Raw genomic sequence first — 18,652 nt, 5'->3', positions numbered from 1 at the left:
CTCTCCCTGTCCATTAGTTGCAGGATGGTAGGGTGCAGTAAATTTTTGTGTAATTCCATTATCTTTCATAAAAGTTCTAAACTCATGAGAGTCAAATTGTCTACCATTGTCTGTAACAAAAACTTTAGGAATACCAAAAGTTGTAAAAATTTTTCGGCAAATTTCAATAGTAGTTTTTGTAGTAGTATTTTTTGTAAAATGAATTTCAGGCCATTTACTGAAGGAATCTACCAATATAAAATAATAACCTCCATTGAAAGGTCCAGCGTAATCAGCATGCACTCGTTCAAAACAAAATTTTGGTGGTTCCCATATATGAGAATTATCTTTAATTGGGTTGTTCTTGTGCTTATTGCACTCTAAACAATTTTTACAAAGTGACTCAATATCCTGGTCTATGTGAGGCCACCAGCAATAACTACGAGCTAAAGATTTCATTCTAACTATTCCAAAATGTGCAGTATGTAATTCTGTCAAAATTTTATTTCTCAATTTAGTAGGTATAACTACTCTTTGTCCTCTCATAATAACATCAGATTGTAATGAAAATTCAGCTTGATTTATATTGAAGCTAAATCGTTTATCAACAGGTTTTCCTGTTTTTAACCCAACAAGTAATTTTTTTAAGGTATGATCATTTTTTGTATGAAAAGCTAGATCTCTAATATTTGTAGGCAAAGTTTCAATTTGATTTATTTCAAAAATATCTGGCTCATCATGTGTGAAATTTTGTTCTGATTTTATAGGTAGACGTGAAAGTGCGTCAGCATTGAGATGAGAATCTGTATTTTTGTAACGAATGTCATAATTCAAACCTTGTAAGAAAATTGCATAATGTTGCATTCTTGTTGCACTTAAAACTGGTAGGCTTTTATCAGGTGCAAAAATTTGAACTAACGGTTTATGATCAGTGAGCAAAGTAAATTTCCTAGCACATAAATAATTGTAAAATTTTTTTACTCCAAAAATTATGCTGTAAGCTTCTTTGTCTATTTGTGAGTACCTTTGCTGTGTAGTAGTAAGAGTTTGAGAAGCAAACTGTAAGGGTCTCTCTGTACCGTCTGGAAAGATATGTGAAAGTACTGCACCTACCCCATAGGGTGATGCATCAGTTGCTAGGACTAATGGTAAATTTGGGTCATAGTGACATAAAACATTTCTAGAACAAATGAGTTTTTTTGCTTTGTCAAACGCAGTTTGACAAGTATTCGACCATTTAAAATTGACATTCTTTTTAAGTAAATTATTTAATGGTTGTAAAATTGTAGAAGTATCTTTTAAAAAACGTCTGTAATAATTAATTAGGCCACAGAAACTCCGAACTTGAGTTCTGTTTGTAGGTATTGGAGCATTTGCAATTGCAGTTACCTTATCTGCACTAGTAGACACACCCGTTTTACTCATCTTATATCCACAGTAGTCAATCTCGTCTTTGAAAAATTCGCTTTTATCCAAATTTATATGTAAATTATGTTCAGATAATTTCTTTAAAACTTGTTCAAGTCTTTGTAAATGTAAGGTATTATTTGGAGCTGTAATTCTTATATCATCCTGAAATATTGAAATACCATCTATTCCTTGTAGCATTTGCTCCATTAAACGTTGCCATTTGGCAGGAGCACTAGCAATTCCAAACATTAATCGATTTGGTTGAAATAAACCTTTATGGGTGTTTAATGTAAGTAAATGTTTCATTTCATCTTTTATTGGCAAGTGTAAGTAAGCTTTCGTAATATCTATTTTTGTATATTTGTCCCCACCTGCTAATTGGGAAAGTAGGTCATCTGGTGTAGGTAAAGGGTATTCATCCACTTCAATGCAAGGGTTTAATGTGATTTTAAAATCACCACAAATGCGTATGTCCCCATTTTGTTTAACTACAGGAACAATAGGAGTTGCCCAGTCCGAAAATGCTACTTTCTTTAAGACTCCCTGATTTACTAAGGACTCTAATTCTGCCTCAACTTTAGGGCGTAATGCAAAAGCTACAGGACGGGCCTTACAAAATTTTGCTTTAGTACCAGGTTTTAGATAAATTTCAGCCTCTAACCCTTTTATTTCACCAACTGACTTTTCAAATAAATGTTTATATTTATCTAACAAAGTTGCAATTTCAAAATTTTCATGTAGAATTGTATTTACCTGATGTAAATTGATTTCCAGAGCATGTATCCACTCTCGACCAACCAGTGAGTAGCCATCACCATCCACCACATACAACTTTAGAGTGTGCTTTAATTCCTGGTGCTCAACCTCCACTGAAACTAAACCTAAAACATTCAAATTATTTTTGCAGTATGTAGTTAATTTAACATCCGATTTTTGTAATTGTAATGCAGGAAAATATTTTTCAAATATATTTTTATTTATGATTGTAACAGCAGCGCCAGAATCAATTTCAAAATTTAAAATATTACCATTCACTTTTAAATTTATAAAAAATTTATCTTTGCAATTTCCAGCATTTACTTCTAAGACCTCTTGAGCAGAGTTTACTGAATTTACTTGCCTGTGTGAATTTTGTTGTGCCTTTAAACAAACTTTTTGAATGTGTCCGACGTTTTTACAAAAGTTACAGATTAAATGCTTTTTATTACATTTATCGGCTAAATGCGAGGTGTCTCCGCATCTATAACAAGCCCTATTAGGGTTATTTGACATTGTAGAAGTATTATTAGGAGAGCTACTATGATTATTTACTGTATTATTATCATTAAATTTACTAGTGTTTGTATTTTTATGAGAACTTTTTGCTTTCGCATTTAAAACATTTATACTAGCCTGATTGTAATTATTGTTGTGAGAAAATTGATTACTATCCTTTTCTGAAGTTTCCATGCTTGCTGCAATTTCTACGGCTCGGTCCAAGTCCAATCCCTTTGTTTCTAATAGTCTGGCTTGAATCCTCTTTGACTGTAAACCAAAAACAAACTGATTTCGTATAGCACTTTTTAAATATGTGGAAAAGTTGCAGTTTATGGCAAGTTTCTGTAGAGAATGTAGGTATTCTTGTATACTTTCGCCTTCTGCTTGTCTTTTTGATTGAAACCTAAATATTTCAGCAATTTCAAGTGGTGCAGGGTTGTAAAAATTATCCATTAACTTAACTGTATCCTCATATGACTTGTCTTCAGGGACCTCTGGAGCTAGTTTATCACACAGTGTATCGTATGCTTCCGACCCCATGTAATGTAGTAAATAGGGCAATTTCATTTCCTCTGGAATTTTAAAAACTTTGTATGCTCCTTCCAGCCGTTTTACCCACCTGGACCATTTTGTAGCTGTCTGGTTAAAAGGTTCAACGGAAAACTGGAATGTAGAAACTTGTGTAGACATTACTGGAGCTGTAGCAGGTGCAACTATCGCAGTTGTAGTCGAGGAACTCGTGTTTGTACCGGCTGTAGTTGATGTAGTGTCTGTAATATTTGTATCCATTATCCTCGTCGCCAAATGTCAAGTCCTTTGTACTTAAAGGACGTAAGTATTTGTAATGAAATAATACTCGATGTAAAATACTTTATTTTAAAGAATTATGCACATGGTTTCCATTTTCTATCGCAGTATTCAGTATTCAGTATGTGACAGCCGTCGTTCAGATGATAGTAGTACCAACCTACATTCATGGTTAAGGGAGTTTTACACGAACATAACAGACTCTATGATATATTTTTATTAAATTAATAACTTAACATCCATTGTATTAACAAATAATTAACAAAATTCGAATATGTTGACAATCAACTTTTTACACAACACAAGGAAAGGAATGAGGGGGCGGGGCGGGTCCACTTTGAGTGACAGAACAAAATTCTGCCTTATGATTGGCCAGACGGAAGAAACGCACTGTAAAAGATGAAAGTGGTCATCTCTTATGTTACGTTACGTTTCTCTTACGTTCCGTCAGGCGCTTGCGTTCATCTATAAACACGAGTACACAAAATTCGGTGTTGATCTTTTCCAGTGCGTCTCCGTTGCGTCTACGTCTACGCTACGTCAAACTATAAATCCAACTTTAGACCCTAACTCTTTTTTCCTTGTCTAAAGGGCGCTTTACAGCTTGCAATTCTACCTGCAAGACGCAAGAAAGTTGCCTTAAAGGCATGCGCAGTATGTCGTCAGTTGATTATTGCATGCAACTTCTTGCAATTGCGCGATAATCGGTTTGGTGCCATTTTTTCTGCAAGTTTTCATGCAAGTCATGCAAGGGAATTTGATTTTTCCACAATATCAAATGTCATTGACGACACGGATTCACAATACATGCCGATCAGCTGTTTTCTGTTTGTGAAATATATCAACGATGGAAATGAATGAATAATGAAATGGCACTTTCTGAGATTCTATAATTTATTGTAAATTGTATATTAAGCTACGGAAGCTCTCTCTCCTCTAGCTAAGTACCTTAGGATAATAATTAATTTGTGTTTCGCAGAAATAGTATTTCGAAATATAGATTTCTTTGTAATTGTTCAATTTTTCCCAAGGGTTTATTAAAATGTACATTCATTCCTAGAAAATTAGAGTAATTTTCATCATCTACTTGGATAAATTCTTCTGTTGGAGATACATTATTACCCCTCTTCTTGTTCAACTAAGATCTTATTCACATCTCCGATCTCGGCGTTCTAAATTAGTGACTAAAAGGCTGGCTGCAGCAATAATAATACTTAAAGTTGCTGCTACCGCCTTTTTCCTTTTATATTTGGTTATTTCTGATAGTCTTGGCATTTCGAAATTTACCAAGTTAAATAAACGGCAATAAAGTAATTAAAAAAAAAACAAAAGTTTATAAGTTAGGTCACAGACCCAAGTAGCAATTTTTCGACACATTGGTTGTCAGTACAAACAAATGCACTGTATATAACGTTGCCCGAGAACATTTTCAGTTGTTTCGGCCAACGTCCCCTATCCCGACTGACATTACGATGTTACAACTTTAAGTAATACCTTTAGTTATACGGGCAACTAATTTATTACCATTGTGACAACTACATATCACAGTTCAGTTTTTTCAACAATCGCAACGACTTAAAAACGTTATAATGCTAAACTAATTTACGCCCTGGCCGATTTGGGTTTTCTGGCCGACTCTGAAGTTGTCTGTCACGACCCTAGGTGTTGTCCTAGGTGTATGACACCTTTGCGGCAACTTCAGAAGGAGAAAAAGAATTTACTTTATAACCTTATTTTTTTCTTATTATTATATGTTTTATTTTGCTGGAAATTTTCGATTTATTTAACAACCTGTTTGTTTGTTTTTTTAATAGCTGGTTTCCATTCCATTGTCCACTGTTTTATCAGTAGATTTGATAACCTTAATCTTTCAATCTTTGTATCAGCTTTGCTAGACGGGGTTGCCAGGTCAGTTTTTACTCTTTCAGTAGTTTTGCTTTCACAAGATCAGTAGATTCTTTTTAGGCCATGTAAATACAGTATACTTATATACAGTAATCTGCATATCCGTCTTAACTGTCCCAAGAGGAATTCCAAAAAATTGGAAACCTAATTATTCCAAAACAACAACTGGTAATTACCATTTTTTAGCTAAAATCTACTAAATCAAAAACTAAAATATACTTAAGGATTTTTGGGATATATTTGGGATTTTTGATAATGAAAACAACAGCTAACTTAAGGGGATAGGCGCAAAATGTCGCCCGTTAAAATGTTCAATGTATTTTAAATGTTTTCATTTTTTGCGAATCCTGAGAAAACTAATAAGTATTTTGAAAAATTTAAACGCAGAAAGAAAGATTAAGTTATTCCGAGGACCGAAAGTTCCTGAAAACTTCTATAATGTTTATTTTAATAAGTTACAGGGGTGAAAAAAAGGCAAAATGTAAAAAAAGACAAAATGTAGTGTCATTTTAATTCCAAATATCTCATTCAAAAGAAACGTTTTGGTTTTTCTAGATAATGCAGTCTTTCATTCTGCGTTTAAATTTTTCAAAAATACTTATTATAGTTTCCTCATGATTCGAAAAAAATGAATAGGTACATTTAACAACTAGAATATTTTCTCATCCACTAATTTTAACAGCTGCATGTCTGGATCAAATTCTTCAAACAATTGTTTCACATTTAACATTAGAAACACGTGAACACAATATTCTGTGTTTTGCAAAGTTACATATGTTTAGATATTTTAGTTTTCCATCGTTAGCTTCTAATAGGCTCACCGAATGCCAGAACTCTTCAATAACACCTAAAATACTGCTTGCACTGTTACTTGAAATCTGCAAGTTTGTTACACAAGAATCTAGTTTCATTTCTCTGTAATATTCATCATCTACGTCCTGAATCTTATTTTCGGTCTTATTTTCGGATTGGGAAATTGTAACCAAATGTGTGAAAATTAATTTAGAAATGGGGTAAATACTATTAAAAAGCAAATTTTATTTTAGTCATAACAAAATGTTGAAATATACCAAAAATCTACTAAAAAATATTACCTACTAGAATATTTTAAAAAATATCAAAAATCTGCCAAAAAAGTAGAAATCTCCTAAATGTGGCAACGCTGTTAAGGAGAATGCTACACTTTTGACACTGGTCACATGACCTCTCTGTCACCCAATAAGAGGGTGCGTTCTAAAATGGTTGGGATAGTCAGCGCGGCCGGGTTTGGTTGGCGATTGGACTTCTAAGTTGTCTTATCGGTCTAGGGTTGGTAATAAGGTATTTTTTTAGTAATATTGGTAATATTGTTTAATGCACCATTTTGGTTTTACTTGAGTTTTTTGGGATGTAAAGAAAATGAAAACACAGAATATAAAAAATGCAGGCATTTTCTGATACCTTTAAAAGCACCATCAATACATTAAATTTATACAGAACATCTTTAACATAAATTTTGACTTTTATATTAAAATTTGATTTTTTTAAATTTGCATATTTTTTGTCAAAAATGTCGTAAAAAAGTAGCGCGTGTGTTTTTTAAAGGTGAAATATCCATATTTGACGGTAATCTGAGATGCGTTTATAAATTTCAGATCAGGTAATTTTGTTATGTCCTTTATGTATTTATATAAATTTAAATACCTAATACGATGTCAAAATAGTTACCTTTTTGGTTTTCGCATTCACCATACAGGTGTTAAAAATATAGGTAAAAAAACATAACTAGTCTGACTCCTTGAGCAACCATTGCACGCGCAGGTTCTTTTTATAGTCGCTTCAGTTGTCTTATGCAACGCTTACGAAACGATGTTGCTTCATAGGAGGTTGCCTAGGCAACGTCAAGACAACTCAAAAATCGTCCACCAAATTAGTGCAGAATAGGGTCGTCTTCTAGGCAATAACAACGTTGTAACAAAACGTTGCCACGCGGTAGACAACGTTGTCGCGTCGACAAATTGCTACTTGGGGAATAACTAACCATTGGTTAGTTATTCTGTGGTTAGGTTAAGGGTAAAACTTTCAAATTGCATGCAAGCCGGGTTGCAAGCTGTAAAAGACCATGCAATAGACTTGCATGAAAGTCTTGCATGCAAGAAGTTGCAGCAAGTTTTCTTGCAAGCTGTAAAGCGGTCTTAAGGGTCATACACATCGTCAAGGGAGGAGACAAGAGATGCTGGGACCACAGGGCCTGGGCCCGGATTCCGTGCACTGTAGATATCTACAATTCGCTTTCTATCGATGTCAATTTTCGTAAAAATATTTGAATTTTTAGCTTTAATTGAATTATTTTCTAGTTTTGCTAGGTTCTCTAATTGATGCTGAAGTGACACATAGGGCCGGTTGTTCGAAAGCTAATCAACAATGATCATTATCAAATATTTAATTACTCTCACCAACTGTCAATGTCAACTTTATTTGGGTTGCTGAAAACATAATATGAAATTACTTAATCAATTATGTTAATAATTGTTATGTTAATTGATTAACTAATCTCATAATTTTAATCAGTTATGTTTTCAGCAACCCAATAAAAGTTGACATTGACAGTTTTGGTGACAGTAATTAAATATTTGATAGTGATCATTGTTGATTAGCGTTCGAACAACCGGCCCTTAGTAAAACAAGAAAATATTTGAATTAAAACTAAAAATTCAAATATATTGACATTCATAGAAAGCGATCGGCGCGATGTCAATATATTTTAATTTTTAGTTTTAATTCAAATATTTTCTTGTTTTATTAAGTGTCACTTCAACATCAATTAGATTATAACCTAGTAAAACTAGAAAATAATTCAATTAAAGCTAAAAATTCAAATATTTTTACGAAAATTGACATCGATAGAAAGCGACGCTTTCTATCGATGTCAATTTTCGTAAAAATATTTGAATTTTTAGCTTTAATTGAATTATTTTCTAGTTTTGATAGGTTATAGGTACTCTAATTGATGCTGAAGTGACACTTAAGGCGGCTGCACAACTGCCCGGGAACGGGAACGGGAAAAAAGTTAACCTCTATGTAAATTAATGTTGTAGATGCACAATAACCGAGAACGAGAAGCTGTCCGGTAACGGGAACGGGAAAGTTGACCATGTTTCAACTTTCTCGTTCCCGTTGTATTCCCGGAACCAATCAGAAGGCAGTATTAAAAATACTGACAAATGCCCAATAAAAATTTGTTATTAGAAGTGTGTGATCAAGTTTTATTGACAATTTTTATACATTTTGCATTAAAATAAATGACGAACGACGATTAATTTCTTTATTGGAAAAATGTCCTCATCCGTATGATTGATGTAGATCATAGTACGTGTATAGTACCCTCGGAGATCCGTGGAAAAAATTTACACCCAAAATAACAAAATTCAGTTTGGCAACACTGTGCGAATGTTGATACTAACATATCCTTTTTAAGATAAGCACAACGTTAATTTAGTCCAAACAAATTAATATATTTTTTTTGCCAACAAAAATGAGATTTTTCAACCAAATAATGTTTCAAATATGATGTGCAAAATAATTTTTAATTGGGTTCTGCTAATGGGCTTGCTTTTTTTGTCATTAAAATAAAAAAAAACTAAATTTTACTCATTAAATCAATGTTGTCCGGTTATCGTCTTAATTATTTTAACTGTACTAATATCCGTTGAGTAATTATGAATGATTATTAGGTCGTTAAAACATTTTATCTATAGCGGCTTCTGGAATATCTTAAAAATATCGAATTTCATTGATAAAATGCGCATATTCCACCGATCTTCGCTTCGACAATACTTATATGGTAACTAGATACAATAATAATATAAATATTTGAATGATATGCTTTTTATCTTTATGCTGACAAACCTTTGCGATTGCACACATATTGTGTAAATTAGTTCCAAGATTATAAAAAACGAAAATATTATAAAAGCTCGTCATCAAATAAATCCATATTTTTAGAGTTCACAGACATGTTGTTTTAATAAAATTAGAAAAAGATCGTTCCACAAAATTTATTTTGAGAAGAAAAATAATTAATAGCACAAGTGACAGTGACACAAAACAGCTGTTTACCATTTAATTGTGAATCTGCTGATGCTTTCAGTTTCCGTTCTCGTTCCCGTTTCCGTTCTCGTTCCCGTTCCCGGTCAATCGTGCAGCCGCCTTTTTTTCGTTCCCGTTGTATTCCCGGAACCAATCAGAAGGCAGTATTAAACATACTGTCAAATGCCCAATAAAAATTTGTTATTAGAAGTGTGTGATCAAGTTTTAGTGAAAATTCCACACCTGTAATTTTGAACCAATCAAAATACGTTATTTTGACAGATCACCATGGCAAGGGAGGTATTTTATCGGAAATTTTTTGCTCGTGGGGTACCCAACAGCGAATTATAGTGGAAATGTTTTGACGTTTACAATAACAGAACATTTTTGACAGACTGGTTTTTATTTGTTTACATAATTTAGTTTTGATTCATTTTCTATCACTTGTAGTTACTCAAAACTTATGTAAAATTGAAGAATATACTATTTTCTATCTTGAAATGGTATTCCCATGCAACTACAATGAGTAAAAATTACGAATTTGAAAGCCTAAATAATTGCTGACAAAGCTATGGCGCGCTATTAATCTGTTCATGCAGCTTTGGATTTTCAAATGCAAATTTGGTGTGGAATTTTCTTACCGAATACCACGCGAAGTCAAATTAATATCCGGAAATTTTTTTTTGATCATGAATATTTTTAGAAAATTTCCAGAAGGCAGTATTAAAAATACTGACAAATGCCCAATAAAAATTTGTTATTAGAAGTGTGTGATCAAGTTTTATTAACAATTTTTATACATTTTGCATTAAAATAAATGACGAACGACGATTAATTTCTCTATTGGAAAAATGTCCTCATCCGTATGATTGATGTAGATCATATTAGTACGTGTACTTATATGGTAACTAGATACAATAATAATATAAATATTTGAATGATATGCTTTTTATCTTTATGCTGACAAACCTTTGCGATTGCACACATATTGTGTAAATTAGTTCCAAGATTATAAAAAACGAAAATATTATAAAAGCTCGTCATCAAATAAATCCATATTTTTAGAGTTCACAGACATGTTCTTTTAATAAAATTAGAAAAAGATCGTTCCACAAAATTTATTTTGAGAAGAAAAATAATTAATAGCACAAGTGACAGTGACACAAAACAGCTGTTTACCATTTAATTGTGAATCTGCTGATGCTTTCAGTTTCCGTTCTCGTTCCCGTTCCCGGTCAATTGTGCAGCCGCCTTAACTTTCTCGTTCCCGTTGTATTCCCGGAACCAATCAGAAGGGAGTATTAAACATACTGTCAAATGCCCAATAAAAATTTGTTATTAGAAGTGTGTGATCAAGTTTTAGTGAAAATTCCACACCTGTAATTTTGAACCAATCAAAATACGTTATTTTGACAGATCACCATGGCAACGGAGGTATTTTATCGGAAATTTTTTGCTCGTGGGGTACCCAACAGCGAATTATAGTGGAAATTTTTTGACGTTTACAATAACAGAACATTTTTGACAGACTGGTTTTTATTTGTTTACATAATTTAGTTTTGATTCATTTTCTATCACTTGTAGTTACTCAAAACTTATGTAAAATTGAAGAATATACTATTTTCTATCTTGATGTGGTATTCCCATGCAACTACAATGAGTAGAAATTACGAATTTGAAAGCCTAAATAATTGCTGACAAAGCTATGGCGCGCTATTAATCTGTTCATGCAGCTTTGGATTTTCAAATGCAAATTTGGTGTGGAATTTTCTTACCGAATACCACGCGAAGTCAAATTAATATCCGGAAATTTTTTTTTGGTCATGAATATTTTTAGAAAATTTCCTTCGTCTGCGACTCGGAAAATTTTCAAAATATTCATGATCTCAAAAAAATATCCGGAAATAATTTGACCTCTAGTGGTATTACTAGTGAAAATTCCACACCTGTAATTTTGAACCAATCAAAATACGTTATTTTGACAGATCACCATGGCAAGTAAGGTATTTTCAGAGTGCGTCCAGGGAGAGTGTAGACAAGCCCGGAAACCAGAGCAAAATATGGCCGCCCTCAGTGATCACTGGTTGCCCTAGTCGCACACAAAAATATAAATTTTACATAACTGTCAGTTGTAAAAAGAAGATTGAGGTTATATAGAAACATTGCAAAAAATGAAAAAATGCAAAATTATATTTTGATTAAATTAATGTTATGTTCTTTTATTAGAACTGCTTGTTTTGAGAAAGTCTGAAGTGCCTATAGATAGTGCAATATTGATTCGGAGAAAAAAGACGTTAATTCATAACAGAAACTAAATGAATCTGAACCAAATCATTGTAAACAAAATTCTGGTCTCATTATGGATGGGCTGCAGTGGAGCTTGCAATAATTGGTTTCACACTGATTGTGTAAAAATATCATTTGCTTCTTAAAAAGCTAAAACGGTATTGTGATAATTTTATAGAAAAGGTGAGAGTATGAGTTGAAGTCATTTAGGTTGGGATGTGTGGAAGATACTGGGAATAAGATAAGAAGCTGGTCAAAATAGTAAAGCAGAATACATAGCGTGAAAGGAGTTAGTATGGTTATTGTTAATGAAAAGTATAAGCATTTATCAGTTATTCTGCAGGTGGATTCTCCCAGGCATAAACTGTTGCTAGAAAAGGGGTAAGATCAGATGAGGATGTTGGAGCTAAACTGGTCTGTTACTTACAAGATTAGTTTCTGTGATAATTTGCAAAATGTGTTTAGGTGCCTCTTTTAATACTAGTGACATAACCAGTGTTTAAACATGGATTAAAAAATAGTGTGTGTACTTTTATGTATTTAAGTTATACTTACAGTAGACACCCTCTTAACCGACATCCCTTTAACCGACCGACCCTACACATTTTTGGATGATACTATTTTTAGATTAGAGGTCATACAAGTTTCATAATTTGTCTTGTGAGTGATATTGTTAATTACGTATGTATATACACATCGACATTTGTTTCACTTTATATTTTGACTTAATTTGTTTGAAAATGAATCGTGACCCATGGGAAAAGTTATAGCGGACGGACTATATGTACATACTACTTTTTTTGTTTATAGATCATAAAATATATATATATATTTTTAATAGAGTTACATATGTAATGTCTTTCTGAGGGTGGTTTTAAAGATTTTCGGTTTAACCAACTTTTTGATTATCCGACCTATGGGCAGCTCCCGTCATGGTCGGTTAAGAGAGCGTCTACTGTATATATGATTTCAACTATTTCAAGGAAATAAATAGATTCAAAACAAACAGTTTATTTGTAATTTATTTAAATATTAAATTAAATTTTAATACTTACTACTTTCCAAAAAATTTCATTAAAAGAATAGCACAAATTAAAAAATTATAAAACATATATTTACTAAAAACACCAATATATTTTGTTCACACTTTATTTCCACCGATACGTAACTTGAAAGATTTAGCAACTAACTTTATACTGTCTGTGTGCACAATAGTGCATACTGTTAGTTTTATAAAAAACTCACAACATTTTTCCCAATCGCACCTAATAACTTCAAAAATAGAAACAAGCTAGAAACATAAAGCATAAATGAACTTATAGGTGTTTAATTCAAAATGACAAAAAACATATAAACGTTTTTTTGGACAGAAAAGTAATAGACCACTTGTGCGTTTAGATTTGTCAATTTTAATCAAAAGCTAAGTAATGACTGCTAGGTCTGTATGAATTTTTAAGTCTGTATTACTCATTATTCATCACGAATAGCTGGTAATGTATCCACTGGAAATGTATCGGAAATTTCAACACCTCTTCTTGGTTAATGTGGAAGAGACAGATAAAATTAATGGAACATTGCTGGAATAAAGCTTATGTTAAGCGATAGTCCATATTCTCCACTTACTGCGGTCACTTTATTAAGTAAGCAGTATCTGTAGGTTTTCATGTGATTCGGCTAAAAGAACTGTATCATCAGCGTATCTCAGGTTATTTATGATCATGCCATTAATTCTAATGCCTATGTTTATTTCATCCATTGTCTTACTTAATATGTCTTCCGAGTACCTATAAAATAATATTGGTGAAAGTATACACCCTTGTCGAACACCTTTTTTTTCATTTCTATTTCTTCTGATGTTATATCTTCTATTCTCACTACCGCTTTTTGGCCATAGTATAAGTATATAGCGAGCCTATAAGGGTCCGTTTTTCCTTTAGAAGTATGGAAACCTAAAAACTGTTAATTGTAATAAAATGAATTATTCTATACCTATACAATATTGTGACAATCAATTGATATCGGCCCTGGACAGATGACGAAGTACAGGCATATTTGTGCTCTTCACAATTTGTTAATTCTTGAGTGGTGAATCAATATCTATGAAAGATTTTTTAATTTTTGCATACTGGTAAACAAAAGTATGTTACATCTCCTACTGTAAGTAAAACTGTAATAAAATGATTGATTTAACATGTAGTGTTACCACTTTAAATTCTTAACCTGTCCAAATCAACCGGAAACAAAAAGCTGACAAGTTTCTTTGCTAGTGACATGTGAGCGACTTTACTAATTTGATTTTTAGGCATTAATATTTATTTTGAATTGACTTTATTTATTTTTAAATAAGAACACTTATATTAATTTAAATACACAGACTTACTTCATATTATTTATTTACCACACTAACTTACAAGAACAATAAACACTTAATAGTATTTAATTTATTAGGAAATACTACACATTATCAAATCTAATTTATATTGTACTTTACAAAATGTATCTAATCAAAAATACCTCCAAATCGTACGCTCTAATACAGTATCTCGTCGTGGCTTTATTAGACTTCTCACTCATTCAAAATCGTTACTATTTACAGTTTTTCTAGAACAAAAAGAATGATAGCGTCATTTACCTGTTAACCTTTCGTTACTCGCGCCAACTTTTTGTGATCGGATACTCGCGCACGGTGCAGGAGACCGGGTCCAAAAATATAGGTCAGCAGTGTTTTAAAATTATTTTTTTTTGCAAAATTGTGTACGATTAAATTATTTAATGAATATATGATCATATAATTTTGTAGATATGCGTTTGTGTTCACATTATATTACTTTAATCAAAAATTTAATAATTTTCATTGTTATCCATTTATATGTATATACAAAAACTTTGGAAGTGAAAAAAAAATTGAATATGGTTAAATTTGTTTACTAAGAACTTTAGATCTTAATTCAATACACAAAAAAATTAAAAATAAAGAGTAATTGTAGTAACAAAAAAAGTTATAAAAATTAATTAACGTTTTTAAAACATGAAATACACAATGGTGTCACATTCATTGGAACAATGGTGTTCCAAACACAGATATTTTGAGCATATTTGGCAGTAAAACTTTGTTTTTCTATTTTTCTTCCAATCACAAACAGCACAGCGATCTGAAGTTCCTGGTGTTACGACTGGTACTTGTTCTGTTGGTAAACCACATATCTCCCTAAACCTCATTCTGATGGTTCTGGGTAAGTTATATATTTATATTTATATATATAAATATAAATAAACTAATCTATAAACATTGAAAATAAGGAAAAGATCTTAAATTTCCTTACTAATTAAAAATATCGATGTGTGATCCAAACACAAAAATTGGTGCACAAATACTCGCACACGGTGTACGGGACCGTGTTGCGTAATAACAAAAGGACAGTACTATTTTTTACACTGTGAACTGACTTTACCCACAGTTGATTGACCACTGAAGAAGTATACGAAGTAGTCATTCAAAATCCCCACTACAAGCAGAGTTACAGGAATTTATTTACAGGCCCGGTCTCCCACACCGTGTGCGAGTAACGGAGGGTTATAAGAGTCTCCCTTTGATTCTAGAATGAAAATAATATTTACATAAAATAAAGTAACGTTTACATGTATCCAGAAACTGGTGCCAGTCTCACTGGAATGCCAGTGGCATGAAAAATAGACCACCTTTCTATTCAAGACAGCGCTGGCAGACAGCTCTGGACTGGCGCAAAAAAGTGTTTACACTTGAACAAAACCCTATACAAGATGACTCTGCCACATCCTTGGTAGAGGAATAAATTAGAATAATCACAAGAAACTTCCTTGACGGACAACGGATCATCCAAGTAACGAATCAAGACTGCTAAATACCCCTCCTGGATTTGAAAGGTGACTGAAGAAACCATGGCCAACAGACTTAATAAATTAACTATTTATGTGAACTAATATAAAATATATTATACAGGAGAGTTGCCACATGGCAGCTTCTCCCTCATGTGTTCAACATTCACACCATTTACTTATAGCTTCATGATCAGATGGTAAATTAAATTGTGTATTAAATAAAAAAAAAAGGCAAAATATTTTTTATACCTAAAGGTGGAGCAGAATCTATTTCCTGAATTTCAGTTATACAATTTTGATCGCTTATGGAAGATGTTTGTTGTCCTTTATATACTTTCTTATTTTGTACACCAATCCTTTTTCTCGGCGATTCCAAATTCAATTCTTGTTCTGCATTACTTCCAATCATTGCAAGAAGTATTTGTATTGTACCATGACCTGATACTAAAGATATAGGAAAAGTCAAACAATGAGGAATGCACATAACTTTCCCCTTGTTGCCATATTCTAAATTTGAAAAAATATATAGAGAATAGTCAGATTTTTTTGATATGCCATTCCTATTACAGCAAGCATTTCATTGGCTAGAATTAGTGATGAGTATAATATATGATGTCATGGTAACTGACGTCTGTCATAATATTGGAGGTTACATTTATAATGTCAAATTATTGTTTTCAATTTATATTTTATTTATTTAGTTTATATTTTAACAACAGTTTATTTTTTAAATAACTTTACTTTCCCTTCCGTATCCTTGATTGGTCGTTTAGGTTCATAATGGTTTTCTTGTATGGTAGGTTTAGTTAGGCATTAATTTTAAGAAATGTTGCTGGCTAAATGGGCACAGCTTCCAAAGGCCACAGAAGAAGAAGAAAAAATAAACAAACAAAAATCTTACATAACCTTCTATCTAAGCCTTTTATACTACAGGAAAACATGACTGACACTGGGTGCGTTCAGATGACCACAGCGGCTGGACAGCTGAGCCAGCAGTAGCTGTCAGACGTCACCGTTGGAAGTCAGCCGCTGAGAGATTTACTAAGCTTTCCCTGTCACAGCTGGATACAACCACTCAGCCGATTTCTGCTGACAGTCAGCCACTATGGTCGTCCAAACGCACCCACTTATACGCTCTGAGCTTCGCTGGTGTCGCTCCTAGCGGATTACTAATTCAACTTTCACCAGTAATTTTTAAATTTATGATTTAATTGTTATCGCTTAATATTTACAATGCAAAAAAGTAATTAAATTGTAATCGATTTTTTAAAAATTTTGCTAACTGTTTTAACGTTCTCTTAATGAAATATTAATTTCTTACTTCAGATACATTCACAATTATCGTGTAGATGGCGCTTAGATGATTTATATCTAATTATAATTAGATAGGTATTACAAAATATTAAAAAAACTTAATTCAGTATTTAAACCGTAAGTATACTTAAGATAAAAATATATACCACAGCTTTGACCAACTAATATTTTTTCTAATTAATGTTTTTAATTTCAATTTTAAATTATTCACTTTGACATTTATGTCAAATTTCCAGTAAAGGTTTACAGACTTGTCACTACTGGCTCTCGCGATTTTTTAATTATCCCCTCTACCTACGAGCTCAGCGTATATTACAGATACAGTTGGAAAAATGAAAGAATAGAATAGAATAGAATAGAATACTTTATTGGTATAGCTTTACAGCTGCCATCATAAAGATGGATATACACGTCAGATATACAACACAATATAGTCACAGACACATAATCAAATACCTATACATACACTTAAATTTTAGATTTAACATAATGTACATTGATAAATATGAAAATTATTAATATTAGACAGAACTCATAACAGCAATCTAGTTGCTAAGTATTCTTCTACACTGTAGAATGCATGTTTACATAGTATACTTTTCACAACTCTTTTGAATTTCACCGGATGCAAAGATCTAACTTCATTTGGAAGATGATTATATAGCCTGACCCCCACATAATCTGTGGACTTCTCAAATTTGGATAGTTTGTGACCAACAGTAACAAACTGATTGGCATTCCTAGTTGAGTATGCATGTAAATCAGAATTTCTCTTGAATGAATGTAAATTATGCTTAATATACAATATGGATTTCAAGATATATATGGAAGGCAACGGTAAGATATTGTTATTAATGAAAACTTGCTTACAAGTATGCCCAAAAGGAATATTGAAGATAAGTCTAATAATTCTCTTCTGTTTAATAAACACTGTGTCTGATTTTGTGGAATTACCCCATAACGTAACATTATAAGTAAGGTGACAATAAACCAAAGAATAATATACATTAATGAGAGTTTTAATACTGAGTGTTCTCTTCAACTGTACTAAAGCATAGAATGAACAATTTAGTTTCTTATTAACATATTCAACGTGAACATCCCAACTCATAAACTGGTCCAAGAATACACCTAAAAATTTTATGTTTGGAATATTTACAATTTCAGGAATAGACACAACTGGCATATTTCGTTTGCATCTAAAATGTATATACGATGTTTTATCAATATTCAGTTGTAGCAAGTTTTGTGTACACCATGTTTGGAATAATCTGATAACCCTTGACACTCTATTTTGAAGCTCTACGTATGTATGTGCTGATACAATCACAGATGAGTCATCTGCGTACATTACAATGTGGTCATGAGTAATATGATCGGGTAGGTCATTGACAAAAATAAGAAATAGCAGTGGTCCCAACACAGATCCCTGCGGCACTCCTACATCTACACTGAAGATGTCTGACCTTTCCTTGTTTAATTCAACATAGAATTTCCTCTCCAGAAGATATGAGTTCAATAAATTTAACATGTTACCTCTTATTCCGTGGACATACAATTTGTTAAGGACAAATTCAAATTTAAGACTGTCGAATGCTCTGGAAAGATCAAAGAAGATACCCACTACAAGAAGACCATCATCAAGATGCCTATAGACAGATTCCATAAATACTTCAGTAGCCCCCTCTGTTGATCTTCCGGATCGAAAGCCATGCTGTTCTGAACACAGTGCATTATTTTTGTCCAAAAACTGTATGATCCTAGTGTA

At 32.5% G+C, this 18,652-nt stretch overlaps 1 protein-coding gene across 2 annotated transcripts; it reads right to left on the bottom strand.

Moving 5' to 3' along the window:
• Positions 1 to 12,845: 12,845 nt before the first annotated feature.
• LOC126878849 (uncharacterized) lies at positions 12,846 to 18,021 on the bottom strand. 2 transcript variants are annotated; one of them, XM_050641741.1, is made up of 2 exons: positions 15,820 to 18,021; positions 12,846 to 13,661 (listed from the first exon to the last, which is right to left on the bottom strand). In XM_050641741.1, exons 1-2 carry the CDS (start codon positions 16,052 to 16,054, stop codon positions 13,477 to 13,479), a joined length of 420 nt encoding a protein of 139 aa, XP_050497698.1. In that variant the 5' UTR covers positions 16,055 to 18,021; the 3' UTR covers positions 12,846 to 13,476. The 2 variants fall into 2 exon arrangements, with proteins under 2 accessions (XP_050497698.1, XP_050497699.1); XM_050641742.1 differs by lacking the exon at positions 12,846 to 13,661 and adding an exon at positions 14,088 to 14,313 and having other exon boundaries at positions 15,820 to 17,885.
• Between the last annotated feature and the right edge of the window lie 631 nt (positions 18,022 to 18,652).

This window comes from Diabrotica virgifera, chromosome 1 (genome assembly GCF_917563875.1).
Source record: "Diabrotica virgifera virgifera chromosome 1, PGI_DIABVI_V3a".
Taxonomy (NCBI): Eukaryota; Metazoa; Arthropoda; class Insecta; order Coleoptera; family Chrysomelidae; genus Diabrotica; species Diabrotica virgifera.
This window is presented reverse-complemented; position numbering and strand designations above follow the sequence as displayed.